The 17,506-nt window shown below is 47.4% G+C and overlaps 1 protein-coding gene across 2 annotated transcripts in view; it reads left to right on the top strand.

The window, feature by feature from the left end:
- Positions 1 to 17,506, top strand: part of UCK2 (uridine-cytidine kinase 2) — an 84,821-nt gene that overhangs the window by 63,290 nt on the left and 4,025 nt on the right. The window contains exons 2-6 of one of the 2 annotated variants that reach the window (XM_005539852.4): positions 110 to 269; positions 1,135 to 1,231; positions 6,100 to 6,242; positions 13,097 to 13,194; positions 15,828 to 15,876. In XM_005539852.4, coding sequence (XP_005539909.1) covers positions 110 to 269; positions 1,135 to 1,231; positions 6,100 to 6,242; positions 13,097 to 13,194; positions 15,828 to 15,876 — 547 coding nt within the window. The remainder of the gene's footprint in view (positions 1 to 109; positions 270 to 1,134; positions 1,232 to 6,099; positions 6,243 to 13,096; positions 13,195 to 15,827; positions 15,877 to 17,506) is intronic. The other variant, XM_074001845.1, reaches the window with a different exon arrangement.

A 17,506-nucleotide genomic window follows, 5' to 3' on the forward strand; every position in this document is an offset into this window, starting at 1 on the left:
CCATAGCCCCTTCTTGTAAGGTGTGCATCAGCTTAGTTACTCCGGGGACTTCCTCTGTACCACACATGCCCTTTCTCTTATTCCTGGGTGCTCTCTTCTCTCCTCACAGTCTTCCGTGTGTGCTAAGATCGTGCAGCTCCTGGGGCAGAATGAGGTGGACTATCGCCAGAAGCAGGTGGTCATCCTGAGCCAGGATAGCTTCTACCGTGTTCTCACCTCGGAACAGAAGGCCAAAGCCCTGAAGGGCCAGTTCAACTTTGACCACCCGGGTGAGTCGGGGTGTTAAAGGGGGTATGTATGTGTATTGGTGTAGGGGGAAATATTTTTATTTTGCTCATGAGGAAGTTGCTTAACCTCTCAGAATCTTACTTCTATCTAGAACGTAGGGACTTGACAAACTACCTTGCAGTGTTATTGTGGGGCTTATGTGAAAGAAGGAATTTTCAGATGCTTCATGTAGTGCTTGGCTCATTAAATACTGATTGAATCTGTATCTGAACAAAGGTGATTTTGTATGAGCCTGGGACTCAAGATGGGCCAGACGTGGGGTCGAACATACAGAGCTGGTCCTTCTGCTGCCTCTGTTCTGAGGCAGCCGTCGTCAGACCCTCCTCCCCACGTGGACATGTGTGTTCAACCCGCTCTGTGGCAGAGAGGGAGGTGGAGGGGCAGGGTGGCTGCCAGAATGGTTTTTGCCCTGCAGCCCTAGATCAGCACACTGCTCCTTTAGCTGGCTTGGGTTTCTTAAAATTGTTAGAAGCAAACCGTGGCATGGTGCCTATTGTGCGCACTCCCCCAGTCACGGGTGTGCTTTCCAGGTTAGTTTAGCATGTGCCAATCCTAGGATGATAACAGCTAAACTTGGAGAGGGGAAAGACCTGTCTGAAGTCAGGGATGGAATGTCAAAGGAGAAAAAAAAGAAATCTGTTTGTCAGAACTCATGTATACACCCTATTTTGAGATACAGGGAGCTTCCATTCTGCTTTGGGTAAAAATCCAGCTTTTTAGGGAGCAGTATGATTACCTTTAAAGTATGATGTGCCCATATACATGTTTATGAGGATGTCCTGTGTATGATTATAGGAGATACTATTTTAAAATTAAGAAACATTTTAACAATTTGATATTTTTCAGATGCCTTTGACAATGAACTCATTCTCAAAACACTCAAAGAAATCACTGAAGGGAAAACAGTCCAGATCCCCGTGTATGACTTCGTCTCCCATTCCCGGTAAGTAAGCTGTTCTGGGCCAGGGATGACACCCGCTGCTCCCCAGAGCATCCCTGGTCTGCACTGAGACCTCCTTCCTTACCTCCTGCACTTCAGACCTCTGTCCTACCCCTGCCTAATGCCATTCCAGCCAGTCAATGGAGTGAGTGGTGGCAGCAGTGTGTGCTGTGGAATTGCAGAGGTTGGGGAGTTCATCTGGGCGCTTCCTGGAACAGTCCTGTTGTCACGATTCCTTAACTCCGAAGGATGGGATCGTGATTTGAGCTTGAGGGACTGTATGTGCGTTCTGATCCACATTCCAGTGCTGTTGTTCCTGGAACAAGATGTAAGGGGAGGGGTAGAGGAAGGGCAGGAAGAAGAACAAAGAAAACTGTTCTTTCTGCTGTCCTGGTTTACTTGGGATTGGACAATGTGGAGAGGCACGAGGTCACCAGACTGTGATCTCAGAATTAACCAAGCCCTCCAGAAAGCTGCTCAGTGGAATCAAAGCAGTCCTTTCCAGTGAAACCTCAGTTTTAGTGCTCCTGATTAGGAATAGAGGAGCGGCCACACTTCCACCTCATCCTCCTTCCCTCTGAGTGGTGGGAATGGGCTTCTAGAGGATTGCACTCCTGCTGGCCAGACCCCAAGCTCCTTCAGAGCTGCACAGAGCGTCTCAGACCTCAATGTAGAATACACACATCTTCCCGTGAGTCTGAACTAGAGAGCGTAGTGAAGATTTGGTTGCAGGAGGAAGATGAGAAAGAGAGAGAGAATGAGCATGCATGTGTGTGCATTGAGGTGTAGAGGGGGCTGTTTTGGTGCTTACCTCCATGCCTCACCAGAATCTTCTGAAACACTTCCTTCTATGGGCCAGGTTCTTCTGTGTAGGAGAGAGAAGAGTAAAGATCAGGATACCATCCTCACGCTTCCCGCGTCAGTCTGTTTTCCTAACCCAACCACTGCAGATCATGGAGGAATGAATGAAGGCATTTAGTATAGGATTTGGAGCTTACATGAACATTGGGGCTGGGAGACTGAAGACCTGGAAGTTTGTAGCCAGAGAATCAGACAAAATAGTCCCCACTGACTCTAGCCTGAGGCACTGGAGCAGAAGCTGGGGTTCATGGAAAAGTCCAAGAAACCCCCACGTCTGGGTTTGCAGCCTCAATCTAGGAGCTTGTGGACTGTTTGCAAAGTTTCCCTGTCTCATTATTACCATCTCCTGAATATCGTGGATTTTGCTTCACTCTCACCTTCTAAGTCTCTTGTTGGCGCAGTAACCCGGAAGCCTGTGGGGAAAGGGATTCTGAGAATTGTAGTTCTCCCTTAGGGGGAAGTGCTGGTGGTGTCAAGAGACATTCCAGCCCACCACTTCCCAGGTGAAGAGTTAAAATGCAGCATGATGGCTAAGGCAAGGGCCTGCAGAAGAATGTAAAGGAGGGAGGAAGAGCAGGGGATTCAGAGCAGGTTGTATGGAGGAAGTGATATTTAAGCTTTAGATAGGAAAGGATAAGAAGTTGTTTGGGAAAAGGATTTCCAAGGTGCTGGGCATTTCAGAGCTGGGCACAGATCAGCTTGGTCAGGGCCTGGCAGAGGAGAGGTTTGGAGGAATGGGAGTGGGTGTGTGGGAAGGCAGGCAGGCTTCAGGTCATGAAAGGCCATAGGCGGCAGGGCCAGGAGCACAAACATTTTGTCAGTAGGGAGCTACAGACGGCTCTACTGTGGTAGTGGAAAGGTCATTGTGGTGGCAGGAGGAGAGAGTATCTGCAATGCCATTTGTGAAGACGCCTTTGGAACAGCCCCAGTGAGAGACGAATAAGGGCCTGAAAGAAGGCAGTGGAACTGAGCGTGGTTGACGGAAGCCAGGGCCTGCCCGGTGCAGTCTAGGAGTGGAGGAGAGAAGTTGAAGACCTCGTGCAGCACGAGTTCCATCAAATTCATAGGCCAACGAGAGAAAATGCTGGTAGAATTCCCAGTGCAGACATATTTCACGTTTCCTCCTGATTTATCTCATACCTTATATTTTAAAACCTTGTTCTTTAGTGGCTTAAAGCTCATGCCCTAGAAACTTTCACTGATCACGCTAGACCCATAGCCACCCCCTTCCCACCTCCCTGCAAATCTTAAGGGCCACTTAATTGGACATCGAGCCATTCAGGGTTAACTGATTCCATCCCACCCATGGACGTTTGGTACAAATAAAAATTTGCTGGGCTAAAATGAAGAAGATGCTTACTTGTTGCCATTACACTTCTCTGAGCATCCTTTTCCCCATAAGCCAAATGAGATGGTTAGACTGGGTTATCTCAAATGTTCTAATCGGCTAGTTTCTTTTTGGGACTTCCCATCCAGACCCTAAATTCCTAAGTGGTATATTAAGCCAGGTATGACTCCTTGCACATTCTGGTCTAGTAGTTGCTCAATAAATTTGTTGTTGTTTTTTAAAAACTCTGAGCTCTTATGACAGTTTTTAGACCTGCATGTGGACTTGGGAAATGATTAATTCTAACTTTCTTAAGGCACCAGCAACAAATGAGGCAGTTCATTTTCTCCTTCTGAAGGAAACCCACTTTTCCTTTTTAGTATTTATCAATTAGGCATCCTAAAATGCTGTTAATATCTAGTGTCAGTACAGATTGAACATCCCTAATCTAAAAATCCAAAATGTGAAATGCTCCAAAATCTGAAACTTTCTGAGTGCCCATGTGATGTTCAAAGGAAATGCTCGTTGGAGCATTTCAGAGTTTGGATTTTCATATTAGGGATGCTCATTGTAGATCCTTTCTCCCCCTGCCATATTAGGGATGCCGTAAATATAATGCAAATATTCCAAAATCTGAAAAAAATTCAAAAATCCTAAACACCTAAGCATTTCATATAAGGGATACTCAACCTGTATATGTAAACTTAGTGCAGCCATTGTGTTCTCTGTTAGTGTGTTCAAGTGGAATCTCGCATGTACATTCACTTCATTTTTAGACAGAGTGCTCCCATCCTCTCCTTGGTGTAGGGCAGTTGCCTAGAGAGCGGCTCACTATTTACCCATTGGTCCTGTTTTCTGAACTCTTCTAGGTTGTCTTCTTATCCGCAATGGGCACACCATTTTCTGGCGGCTGACATTCCTCTAGACTGGTGCTTCTTCACCATGGCCGCATGTTAGAAATATCTTGGGAGCTTCTAAATAGCATTGAAGTTCTAGCTCCACTTCAGACTTGTGAAATCAGAGCTCCTGGGGGGTAGGATCCAGGTAGGGATATTTTTATAAGCTTCCCAGATGGTTCTGATATGCATCTCAGATACACCACAATTCTAGGGCATTTCCTAATCCTAGTCCTTTTCTCCCGTCTTCCTCCTAATCCTAGTTCTTTTCTCCCGTCTTCCCTGCGCTGTTCTGCCACTTGCTAGCTACCCCAACAGTGCCTGCCTTAAAACTCATACACAAGCCCCGTGGTCCAAGCTAATAAGGCATCAGGGAGTGTTTGTGGGAAGGAGTTCCAACGGCACCCTCTTGAGCTGGCCGTTGATAACTGACCTCCTTATGCTCGCCCAGATGGAACTACTGTTTTAAGAGACTTTGTTTTATTTGGTTTGCCAGTGTGCTAGTCAGGGTGATGGAAAAGCTTGCAGTGATGATTATGACTCTATTTTCTGTGAATTTTGAGCAAGAGGCAGTTGGTGACTTGTAAGGTGGGCACAGGACAGAATCAAAAGACAAAATACAGTGAAAGCTGCAGCAAGGCAGAGCTGAGCACAAGCAGGGCCATCTGTGAAAGCCCATCACCGAACCGTTTAGCAATGTTTCACCCTTCTTGCTTTTTGAAAAGGCGTGTTGGCTGGGCTTGGTAGCTCATGCCTGTAATCCTAGCACTTTGGGAGGCTGAGGTGGGTGAGTTGCATGAGTCCAGGAGTTAGAGACCAGCCTGGGCAACATGGTGAAACCCCGTTTCTACTAAAAATACAAAAATTAGCCTGATGTGGTGGTGTGCATCTGTACTCCTAGACACTTAGGGGGCTGAGGCGGGAGGATCGCCTGAGCCTGGGAAGTTGAGGCTGCAGTGAGTCCAAGATTGTGCCACTCTCACTCCAGCCTCCTGGATGACAAAGTGAGACCCTGTCTCCAAAAACAAAAAAGAGAAAGAAAAGTCATGTTTACAATTAGTGCCTGCCCTAGGCTTCCCAACCATGTGGGTTAGGTGGATGAAGTCATGCATATTTCTGCTTTATTGATAAGGAAGAGCAGCTCTAGGGAGCTCAGGATTGACCTGTGGCCACTGCATTGGCTTGGGGTAGAGCCAGACCAGACAGACCTCGGGATTCTGTATTTCCTCACAAATGCTTTCTCGTCTGTATCCTCTTTCCCAAAACTTTTCTTTATTTTCCCTCCTTCCCTTCCTCTCCCCTTCTGTCCTTTCCTCCCTCCTTTTCAGCTGCCTCAGGACTGGCGGGGAGGGGGTGGGGTTGTTGAGAGAAAACTGTAAGTTTCTGTTTTTAAAGTTCAGAGTGTTAGGTTCCATAAATGCCAGGCATGAGAGCATTCTGGAGACGCCTTCAGAGAAAAAAAGAAATCACATCTGTTTTTGTCTGCCTTTATTCTTCATTCAACAGCAGGTTTTTTTGATTCCAAGGAGAAGGATGTCTGCCCTGTATTTCTGTTTCATGGTGAAAGCTCAGAAGAAGTGGTCACAGGAGACCTTTGTCCCAGCCGTGATCACCCTTGGCTCTTTGGTGGTGGTGTAAGGCTGTATTAGCCGAGTCTTGAGCTCCTGCTTGAAGTCTGTGGGGGCAAGGAACTCAGAACCCAGCCCAGCCAGATGTTCTGGCCCTTGTTCTCTGACCCTTGCTAGCCCCTGCCTGGCTTGGCCCATTATCTGCTCTGTGCTTTACAGGAAGGAGGAGACAGTTACTGTCTATCCCGCCGACGTGGTGCTCTTTGAAGGGATCCTGGCCTTCTACTCCCAGGAGGTACGAGACCTGTTCCAGATGAAGCTTTTTGTGGATACAGATGCGGACACCCGGCTCTCCCGCAGAGGTGCGTTCTAAAAGCCCCAGGTGGCCCTGTTGGTGGCCACCTCGAGGGCAGAGGACCTGGGAGCCTATGACAGGACCCCACCCCCCGCCCCCCGAGTCTGAAGCCCATGCCTTCCCTGAGGCAGCTGTGTGTCGCATGGTCCAGCGGCTGCGTCAATCCAGCCCCAGGATATCCTGCTGCCCAGACACTTGGTGACATTTGAGAAGGGATTAGTCACTTACTGTTTGGGATAACGAAAGACTTGTGAGGTCAGAGACTAAATAAGACATTGATGTCTGGTTTTGCTGGGAAAAGTTTGATTAAATGCTTAGTTCCTTGCAATTTGTGCACAAGACATCAAAATGAAGATGCTCTGATTTGGGGAACTAACTGTAGGACCCCTGAGGACAGGATCCCCTGTGCCTAAAGCGCTGGGCAGCTCATCCTGTTAGCCTGCTTCTCTAGCCCTTTATTTTCCAGCAGGCTTTATGGAAGCATTACCACTCTTTCCAGTCAGCTCAGGAGGGAAGTCAGCTGTGCCCTCCGCAGGCCGTGCTGAGGGTGGGCCTGCCCGTGCTAAGTCCGCCATGCCTGCGTGCTGAAGGTACAGCGATGCCCCTTGGTAGAGGAGCCCAGCCTGTGAACTGAGCTCTCTAGGGTATTAAGCAGAGAGTCTGCTTCTACCAGGAAGGAGAGATTGGGAGACCTCATGGAGGGAGAGGGGTTGGGACTTGGATGTGGTGTAGCAGGGTGGCGATATAGGCAACCCATGAAGGTGCACAGCACAGATGTACAGACAGTGGCTTGTTCTGAGAATGGCAGGAACCTGGAATGTTCAGAGCGTTGTACGAAGAGACACGAGAAAGCAGGTTGGGGTCTGGTGTTAGAGACTGAGATCTCTAGTCTGGGTCTCGGTGGGCAAGGGAAAGCTACTCTGAAGTTCTGAGCAAGGCAAGTGAAATGGCCACTGTTCTGTGTTGGACACTGGTGCTGACAGAGGAATTGTAAGTGAAGCCTGTAGCTGGAGCAGCTCTTTGGAGACGGCTCTGCTGATCTAGACACGAGGCAGGGTTGTGGTCCTTAGGTGGGTGGGAGAGGGGAGCAGAGTTGAGATGAGAAGAGTATTAGCAGAGTTAGATGACCAGGACCCAGCAAGGGCAGTGGGTGGGGGTGACTGAATAGAGGAATGAAAGGTGAGAAGGTTTGAGTCTCCGATGTGTGAAAGAGGCAGGGAGACACAGGAAATGATGAGGTTAGCTCCTAGTCACAGGACACATTATTGACAGTTTCAGATTTTATAAGCTCTATCCCAGAGACCTCTGACTTCAAAGTCTGGGTACTTTTCTCCTTTCGGTTCATGAAACAGATCTGTAGTTTATCCCATTTAGCACTGTAATTGTAAGGACTATTAATGAGACCAGTATAACCTATAGAAACAAGTCCTGAGCTTGGCCCTTCTAAGTAGTAATAGATATGCATGCTGTTAAGTCAGTCGGAGCTACATCCTGCTCCCGCGTGGGGTGGGGACAGTTAGTTTTGTGTGATGGAAAAAAGAATGGAATGGGAGGGGCCTTTTAGTTCTAGCAGAGCTCCTCCCAGCTAGCTTTGTGACTAGGCTCTTGCGCCACCCCGGCTTGGGTTTCTTTATGGATAATGCAGGGCAGACAGGCCTGCTTTTAGTGTCACGACTTTGGCTGGGTAAGACTTGCATAGATAATTGAACCCTGAGCCTGACGGCCCCTCATGCTTCTACCCCAGGGCCTGGCTTGTCACCTTAATCCACAAACTCAGGCCCTACTTTGGTTGATCTGCTCAGTGTCCATGTCAGCTTGTCAAATTAGAGAGGTAGCGTGATACACAGGGACAGATAAATTTTGGAGTCAGGTGAGCTGGGCTGAGATCCTGGTTTGACCACTTACTAGATGTGTGACCTTGGGCAGATTGTGTTTAAACTTCTTTGTATCTCATTTTCTTATTAGAATGTGGTCTTAGGGTTGGTACTTCTGCCGTAGTTGTGAAGATGAGAGGTAATGCAGGTAAAATGCCTGGTGATGCATAAGTCGATAAATATCTATGTGGCAGATCAGAAATCTGCTTCTGCCGAAGGGGTTGGTGCTGTTCATTTTCTGAATTTTCTGACAAGACTGGTTAGGTCCTTCAAGGGGATCTGCTCAGGTAATGTCCTCAGGAGCTGGTGATGTCCAGGCTGATGCCATCACTAGTCCAGCAGTGGTACTCAGTGTCAGGGATGCAGTGCTGCTGAGGGAGGCCTCACAGCAGGGAGTGCAAGAACCAGCACAGGAGATTGGAACCAAGTTTTGAGCAGCAGCAATGACGCTGGAAATAAAGTGCATCCTAGTGTCTAATTCAAACAGATCATCACGGTGTGGGTTCAACAGAACATTTTCCCTTCCTTTCTTGCATGGGATTCTTGTGTGAAATGGGAGCAGTTCCTACGGTGGTGCTGGCCCTCTCCTGGGGTTTCTTAGGGCCAGCTCTGCCTCTCCGCCTTCTCTGAACAGGCTGCCTGGGCAAGGCTCTGCTTTCTCATTTCAGATCTGCTGACTTCACATGTCACCTACTGCCGAGTCACTTTCCTGATGGACTCATGGGACTTTTCTGCATGCTATTTCTACAAATTCATTCTCTCTCCACGTAGGACAAAAAATATGCTTGGCATGTGCTTTGTGGAGTGCGGGGGTGCTGGGGTAGGGAGGCTGGTTAGTCAGAAGCAGCTGTTGAGTGAGCTTGAACATTCCTGGAGACTTGAGTTAGCTCCATGATCTTACCCGTCTGTCACATCCTCCTGGGCATGTGACCTCCACATTCTGAGTTGACCCTCATGTGGGAGAAATCTGTATTTGAGTAAAGCAGCTCTAGAGACTACCTCCTTCCTGATGGAAACCCTTGACATTCTAGGGATTGGTTTCTAGCCTCGTTTGCCTTCATCTTCTCTCTCAGCCCTTAATACAGGGACAGGGAAGAAGCGGGGCAGGGAGATTTAGGATGGCTGATCCCTCATCTTCCTCATGCATCATTCTCTGGTTCACATAGAATTAGGGCTGTACTGGGCCTAGGGAGATTCAGCCTGTTCATTTACTATAGAGTAGCACATTTCCTCATCAGATTTTTAAAGTGATTGACTTCACCATTGAGGAATTGTCTTTATTTTGGGTCCTTCTAAGTTTTGTTCTTGGTTTTTGGCTAACCAGAAAGAGCACATCTGGGTTTGGAAGGGCTGACATGGAAGCCCAGCAGGGAATGTGGGCAGACTTGTAGCTTCCTGCCCTGTACCCTGTCCTCCGAAAGGGCCTGTCCTGGCCCAGCAAACGTGCTGGGGTCAGAGCAGTGATGGAGGAGCTGGTTTTTGAGCCCCTGGGGTTTCCAGTTTGTGCCAAGACCTTGTTTTGACTCAGTCCTTGGCGCAGCCCTGTTTCCTGACTCTGCCTGGGGAGCAGGGCCTTTCAGTGCAGGGAGGTGGCTGGCCCTCTGTTGTTCTTGGCTCAGGGAGGCCCAGTCTGCCTGAGGTGATCGTTCTATCGGAGGTTCTTGGGGAGCAGAGGTGGGCAAGGCCTTTTGATGTTGCGTGTTCCCAGTGTCTGGGCAACATTCTGACCCATTCCCCATTTGCTTTTCTAGCATAGAAGCTGTAGTGAGACTCTTCCTTATCTTCCTTCTTCTCCCTCCTCACGTTTGTTGTCCCATGTGCTTGTGGCCTGCTCTCCCTTACTGTGTGGCACCCCGCCCTTCCAGCTGCCCTGCAGGACTCCTTTTTCCCTTTGCTCACCCTGCTCAGCTGGGTCTGACCTGCTTACCTGAATTCGAGGTTCCCGCCCTCCCATGGCGTTGAGCAGCTCTGTCAGGGAGGCACCACCCTCCCAGCGTGCCCTCAGTTTCTGTTGTGGTCGTAATAATCATAGAACACATGCTTATTGAACATGTGCTAAGGCGCCAGCTATGGGTGCTGAAGAATTTTATGCACATCTCTGTATTCCTGAATAGTAATATTTATATTTGTTTATTAAATTAATATTTATGAGGAAGGTACCATTATTGTTCCTGTTTTATAGTTAGGGAACTTAAGATTCACAGAGGTTAAAGTCACTTGTCCAAGGTCACAGAAGTAGGAGTTATTGGGGTCAGGATTCAGGTCCAGGGCAGTTTCCCCCGCCCCGAGCCCACAGAGGTAGAACAAAAAGCAGCTTTTGGGCTGTAGAAGCTTCACTGTGATTTACCTCCTCTTCCTACTTTCTGCATGACCAGCTTCCTCTCGCCAATGACAAAACAACTGAAGCCACCAGGTCTATAGAAGGAAGGGGGCTGAAGGCCCAGGCTGAGGGCAGTAGGAGGACTACGTGACAGGGTGTGGACGTGCACTGTGTGTGCGTGCGTGTGTGCACGTGTGTTTGTATGTGTGCACGTGTGTGTGCGCGCGTGTGCTGGGAGAAGGACAAAGCTTCCTTCAGTGCTACAGCCTTCGGCAATTGTCTGAAAAGCATGTGTTGCGAAACAATCCTAGCATCAGGCGTTTGCAGAGCTTTAAGTAAAAGCTGCCCAAGCACGCACAGAGTGCTTGTGTGTTTGTTTTTTCCTAGCTGTGATACCTTTTTGATCTGATTTCCTTTTTTCTTTGGGCTTTATCTGGAGATGTGTGAAGAATTGGAGGCCGTGCTGGCTGTGTGTTTTGGCAGTGCTACTCTGGTTAGCCACGTGTGCCCGAGCTCTGGGGACTTTTGGGGGGTGAGCCACGTGGCAGCTCCTCAGGGCTCCTTCTTGGCGAGTCTCCCAGCAGATCTGCCAGAGCAGCAGGTCGGCAGCAGGAGCCCAGGGCCAGCGTTGCAGGGGTGGGGAAAACCATTTCCTGGCTGGAGAAGGCTGCTGCCGGGCTGGGTGGGCAAGTCCTGACACATTAGCGACCAACCAACTGTTTTATTACCAGGTCTCCCATGGAGAAAACACTTCGTAAATCGGGGAGCTGTTACAAAAGTCAAATGGCAGCATCATTAGTGCCCGGCTTTCTGGAAATGTGGATTTCCTGGCAATTTTCTAGCCTTCTCATCTTCTAGACTTCCTGTCAGCCTGGATCATAGCCATGACAGCCTCCCAGTTCCCTGCCCTCTCTGTGCGTGCATCTGTGCATGTGTGTATAAAGACAGAACTATTTAGACACATGGCTTTCAGAAGTTCCGTCACAGATATACCCCATGTTCGTTTACAGTGAGTTTCACCCCACCCTTGAGTCTGTTCACTGAGAAGTGGTTGGGAAAGAGCTGAAGAGCCACTACAAATGATTGTAGATGGATGCGGTAACTTTTTGGGGTGAAAGATTTAGCAGCTCAGATGATAAGATTAAATTAAGATAACATTTACAAATGACATCTGCAAAGGGAGGCAGTTTTAATTAAGAGAATCTCCTTCCAAACTCCCCACTCATGGGGAAACTAAGGCTCATGTGCAGCGGCAGAACCAGGGTGATCAGTCTTCTATTTATTGACAGAAGATTCTATTTAATAAAGAGTGTATGGGCTGCCTGTAATTCCAGCACTTTGGGAGGCCGAGGCAGAAGGATCACTTGAGCCCAAGAATTCAAGACTAGCCTGGGCAACAAAGCAAGACGCTGTGTCTACAGAAAAAAAAAAAAAAATGGCTCACACCTGTAATTCCCAGCACATTGGGAGGCTGAGGCAGGCAGATCATGAGGTCAGGAGATCGAGATCATCCTGGCTAACACAGTGAAACCCTGTCTCTACTAAAAATGTAAAATAAATCAGCCAGGTGTGCTGGCAGGTGCCTGTAGTCCCAGCTACTCAGGAGGCTGAGGCAGAAGAATTGCTTGAACCTGGGAGGCAGAGGTTGCAGTGAGCCAAGATTGCGGCACTGCACTCCAGCCTGGGCGACAGAGTGATGAGACTCTGTCTCAAAAACAAACAACAACAACAAAAAACCGTTAGTCCATTGAGGTTGTGTGTGCCTGTAGTGCCAGCTACTTGGGAGGTTGAGGTGGGAGGATCGCTTGCTAGAGCCCAGGAGGTTGAGGCTGTAGTGAGCTATGACTGTGCTACTGCACTCCAGCCTGTGTGACAGAGCGAGACACCTTGTCTTAAAAGAAAAAACACTTTTAAAGAAAAAAAAAAGGAATGGTAAAAGCCCCTGGGTAAAACTGAGCAGGGGGAAGAAGGTAGAAGACAGAAGATGGTGAGTTTGTTGTCAGTTTGGGCTTCATCAGCGCCAGCCCACCATTCTCTAGACCATGGTTTTCTTATCTTTCACTGAGTGATTTTTTTTTTTTTTTTTTTTTTTTTTTTTTTTTTTGTGGCAAACCTCTGTGTTTGAGGTAGGTGGAAATGGTTAACCATGGCTGGGTCCTCTGCCTGGCCTGGGCTCCATGCTGCAGAGGGAGCATGGGTGGGAGCTGGGAGCAGTGAGCTGAGCAGCGGGTCGCTGGACTTCTGAACACAGGTAAGTGCATGCAAGGAGGCAGCGTGCAACCCAGCCCTCCGTGAGCCCAGATTGCTTCCTGTTAACAGTGAGCTCTCCAGGGCTGCCCTGCTTTTTTTTTTTTTTAAATTCACACTGAAATTTTGTTTGGATCAAATGTTGCTTAAAACAAGAAGGCTGTTGGCCTCCATGGACAACCTTTTGTTTCAAAGAGCATTGTTATCATTGCCACGTTTGACCATTGTAAGATGTCAGAATGTAACTTGTCTTTTTCGAAGCCGCTGCTGATCTGCTCTTGGTCAGGCCTCTCAGGATTCCAGCTTGAGAATCATCTAGAGTAATTGTGGAGCCTGTGGGAGCTAGGTCCACCCCATGAAGGGCGGGTGTGCGCTGGCTCCTACACCGTTTTTTGATTCTTCTTTTCCCTTCTCTTACAGTATTAAGGGACATCAGCGAGAGAGGCAGGGATCTTGAACAGATTTTATCTCAGTACATTACATTCGTCAAGCCTGCCTTTGAGGAATTCTGCTTGCCAGTGAGTTGTGTTCTCGGTTTGTTTTTGTTGCATGTAGAATTTAAAATGCGATGATACAAATGAAGGTATGCAAGTTGGTGGAGCTCCCCTGCCCGAATCTCACTCCTCTCTCTGAGTGATCCTCTGTCCCGAAGTCCTAAGAGAGGGCAGCCCTTGGCCCTTGTGTCCTCTGTGTTCTCCAGGAGCCCTGTCCTGCTGTTCTTTCTTTGGGTAGCCCTGTAGGGTCCTGCCAGTCCTTAGGCAGGTCATTTAATTCCCAGCTAGTTCTAGACTTCTTGCTTGGTGGGATCATGGTATGAGACTCTTTACTGAGGGTGTGTCATATCCAAGGAGAGTCCTCAGCCATTTGGATCTCTGAAGGGCCTGCAGTGGGTGAAGTATGGATGCACTGGGTCCTATGCCCCGAGGTGTTCCCCTCTGAGCCTCTCCCGCCATCACTGGTGAGCCCTGCTTTGAGCTTGTCTTTAGCTCCCATTTGGGGACTGTCACGCCTTACTGGAATAAGCTTCCTTCCCTTCACCCTTGCAGACGCACCAGTCCTTCCTGTGGCAGCTAGGAATTCTCTAGTGAGGTGGCTTTCAGAGAAGGAAGAACGGAGGGAGTTGGCCCTCAGCCCAGGAAAGACAGGAAGGGGCATGTTGAGGGAAGGATACCAGAGACAAGAGGTGTGGTGTGGTGGGGCTGCAGAAGGAGAAGTATTTAACTCAGGAGAATCCTACTGAGTCACTGAGTCTTCTCCAGCTTGGCCAAACCATGGTCTGGCTCCTTAATTATTTATAGTTAAGCTCTGAGATGAGGAGGAAGGGTAGGAAGAGGTTGGGACTTAACCTGGTCTTGGTTGAGATATACTGGGAAGGCTGGAATCTCTGAAGACAATGAGAATAGATTTAGAGTAAGACTGGGTATTGGAATTTCCCTGTTTATTCTAATAAACTTCATTCTTTTTCTTCTGGGAAAATATGATCCTCAAACTCTTTGTTTCTTCAAGGATATTAGTAGCTTTTACAATAACCCATACTTGACTTTGGTTTTAGATGCGGGACAGGTGGACTTTTTGAGCCAACTGAGTAAGGTTGATGCCCTATCCATTATCCTGGAGACTACTGGGTTACAAGAGTAGGTTACTGGGAAGAGACCAGAGAGGGCTAAGGAGCGATGAACTTCTTTCCACCCATTTATCTATCTGAGGACCCCTCCTGTTATTTTTGACTTAATAAGAATACAAGATGAATTTATTATTGGAAATCAATTATAGTTAACTGTCAGTTTTCTGCTGTTTAACTTAGTTGTAACAAAGCTAAAATTTCTGCATAGACATTTTCTGAGTTATTTCTGCTTGCTCCCACTGTCCAGCCACTGTTTGCTCAGGGAAGATCAGCTCATTCCCGTGTAAGCCAGGAACTTGGACCTGATCAGTGTCTGCTCAGTTTGACTTGGGTTTGGGGCTGACACCGTTGCCTTTCAGCAATCCTAGGGTGGAAGCTGCGCAGAGTAAGAAGCCCACACGCTTGAGGTGTGGTTTATGTGGTCTTATGCTAGACTGAGTTTATATACCAGGATGCAGTTATTTGTAGAATGGTCTACAAGATCTCAGTAAATTTGGAGCAACAAAAAAGAAATATGCCTCTTTGTGGCCTTTCTTTTTTAAAAAATTTGGGTAATAACAGAACCTATGAACTGGTCGTCAGTGAAGAATACTTTTTCTGGTTTTACCCTGTGCTAGGAGTGAACATTGTCATGTTTTAGACTATGCGTAAAAGTCTGAGGTGAACCAGTCCCCTGGAAAGTTTGGATTTTTCTAGTTCATATTTGTCCTAGTGGAATAGAGGCAATTAAGTGTTTGGCTTCAAAGACCATGTTCTCTGCGTAGGTCGTAAGCTGAAACAGTGTTAAGCGTTAGAAATGAGAACTTGGTTGGGAGCAGTGGCTCACGCCTGTAATCCTGAGACTTTAGGAGGCCCAGGTGGGTGGATCGCTGGAGCCCAGGAGTTTGAGACCAGCCTGGGCAACATGGTAATACCCCCTCTCTATAAAAAATAACAAAAAGTAGCTGGGTGTGGTGATGGGTGCCTGTAGTCCCAGCTACTCAGAGGCTGAGGTGGGACGATCTACCCAACTCAGGAGGTCAAGGCTGCAGTGAGCTGTGATGATGCCACTGCACTCCAGCCTGGGTGACAGAGTGAGACACTGTCTTAAAAAAATAGAAAAAGAGTGAGAGAGAACTTGAATAAAAGCTAAATTCTTGTAATGTAGATAAAGTGGATAAAAATCCATTGTAGATAATTATAAATTGAATTATGAATTGGTTTTGGATTAACCACTCAGTCTAGACCATTTTTCCCTCACTGATACATAAAAGTCTTCAGTCCTTTGTTCTTATTTTCCTCATTCCCTGCTTATCTTCTTTCATTCACAATTCAGCTAAACAAGGCACTTCCTTAGGTTTCCCCAAATTTCTATTAATAGATGCATTCACTGTGAAGTTGTAAACAATATTATATTTGAAGCCTTAAAAGCTGCCCCTCTCAGCTCGCTAGTATGAAGGCTGCCCTTTCTTCATGTTCCCTTGGAGAGGGGCTTGCGCCAGTTGTCTCTGAACTGTGTTAATGCATTTTAACTGTCTTTCTCCACAGACAAAGAAGTATGCTGATGTGATCATCCCTAGAGGTGCAGACAATCTAGGTGAGTCCCGGCGGAGTGTCATCCTGGAGTATAACGTCTGCCCTTTGTCAGTCATAATTTGGGGCAGGACGTGGTGACCATACAGGGCTCTGCAGACCTGGCTGCCCTGCTTGTCTGTGATTGTGAGCCAGCAGAACCTTTCCACCTACATGTCTGGCCTCGGGAACAGATCGCTGGGTGTAGGCACCCTCGTGTTATGGGGACAGACAGGTACTTGTGCTTCTCTGGCAGAAATAGAGGGCTGTAGATTACCTTTTACTATCACTTCCCAATGATGACACTTGGATACTTTGCTTCTGAGGCCACCTTTTAGCAAAAGTAGATTCCCTCGATCTAATTTAGAGTGACCTGCCATCACGGTAGCTCTTTCTAAAGGGAGCTCATTGCTACCGTTATTGTACTTATTTTTCATTTTATTGTATTTTACTTTAGAGACAAGGTCTTGCTCTGTCACCCAGACTGAAGTGCAGTAGCACAGTCACAGCTCATTTGCAGCCTCCAGCTCCTGAGCTCAAGTGATTCTCCTGCCACAGCCTCCCGGTAGCTGGGACTACAGGCGTGCACCACCATGCTCTGCTAATTTTAAAAAAATGTTTTTGTAGAGATGGTTTTATTATGTTGCCTAAGCTGGTCTAAAACTCCTACCTCAAGCGACTGTCCCACCTCAGCCTCCCAAAGTGTTAGGATTATAGGCATGAGCCATAGCACCTGGCCCCATTGTTTTATTTTTTTGGCTTGTCTAGGAAGTATGAATGTCTCTGGACTAGGCATAGTGTGGCAGAGTTGATCTGTAAGATGGGACCTGGTTTCTTCATTCTCTTTAGAATTTATTTAATTTTCCCTTCTTTTGAAAAGATTATTTATTGAGCTGTTTGGAGTAAGTTATAGCAGTAAATATTTAACCCTGTATTTTTTAAGAACAAAGGCATTCTTTTTCATCACCACAATGCAGTCATTAAATCCAAGACACTTACCATTGATACGACCTCTTTTAACCTGGAGATGTTCCCTATCTTTTGTTTTTTTTAACACATTTTTGAAGCATACAGGCCCATTGTTTGGTAGAATGGTCCTCAATTTGAGTGTGTCTTTTGCTTTCTTATGATTGGATTCATGAGCTTATGTAATCTGAAGGAATTATCCCCGGAGAGAGATGGCGTGGTCCTCTTTGTTTATCACATCAGAGAGCATTTGATGTGTATTCCATTTTTGGTGATGTTAGGTTGACCTCTTGGTTGAGGTATATAATTTATTTCTAATGCTAAGAAAAGATAGCTCTCTCTGTTATGTGGTTTGGAGGGACAGAGGGCCTTCCATGGGGATGCTCTGTCTTAGGATGGAAAACTGGAAGGTTTCCTGGTGGAAAGGTCTCATAGCTAATTGATGTGGCAGAACCATGGCTGGTTAGCACGTCTGCAGAATTTGGCCCAAGTGCTTCATCCAGTGGTGACTGATCATCTCCTGATAAGATACCTATTCCTTAAGGGCTTACTCTGTGCTAAGCATTGTCTGTCTTAGCCCTCCTGCAAAGGAGAGGGATCATATTAGCCCAGGCAGAGCCACTGGGAAGTTGGATGACTTGCCTGCAAGTGGCAGAGCCACTTCCCTGGAAGTCTTTCAGCTGTGGTTC

This window comes from Macaca fascicularis, chromosome 1 (genome assembly GCF_037993035.2).
Source record: "Macaca fascicularis isolate 582-1 chromosome 1, T2T-MFA8v1.1".
Taxonomy (NCBI): domain Eukaryota; kingdom Metazoa; phylum Chordata; class Mammalia; order Primates; family Cercopithecidae; genus Macaca; species Macaca fascicularis.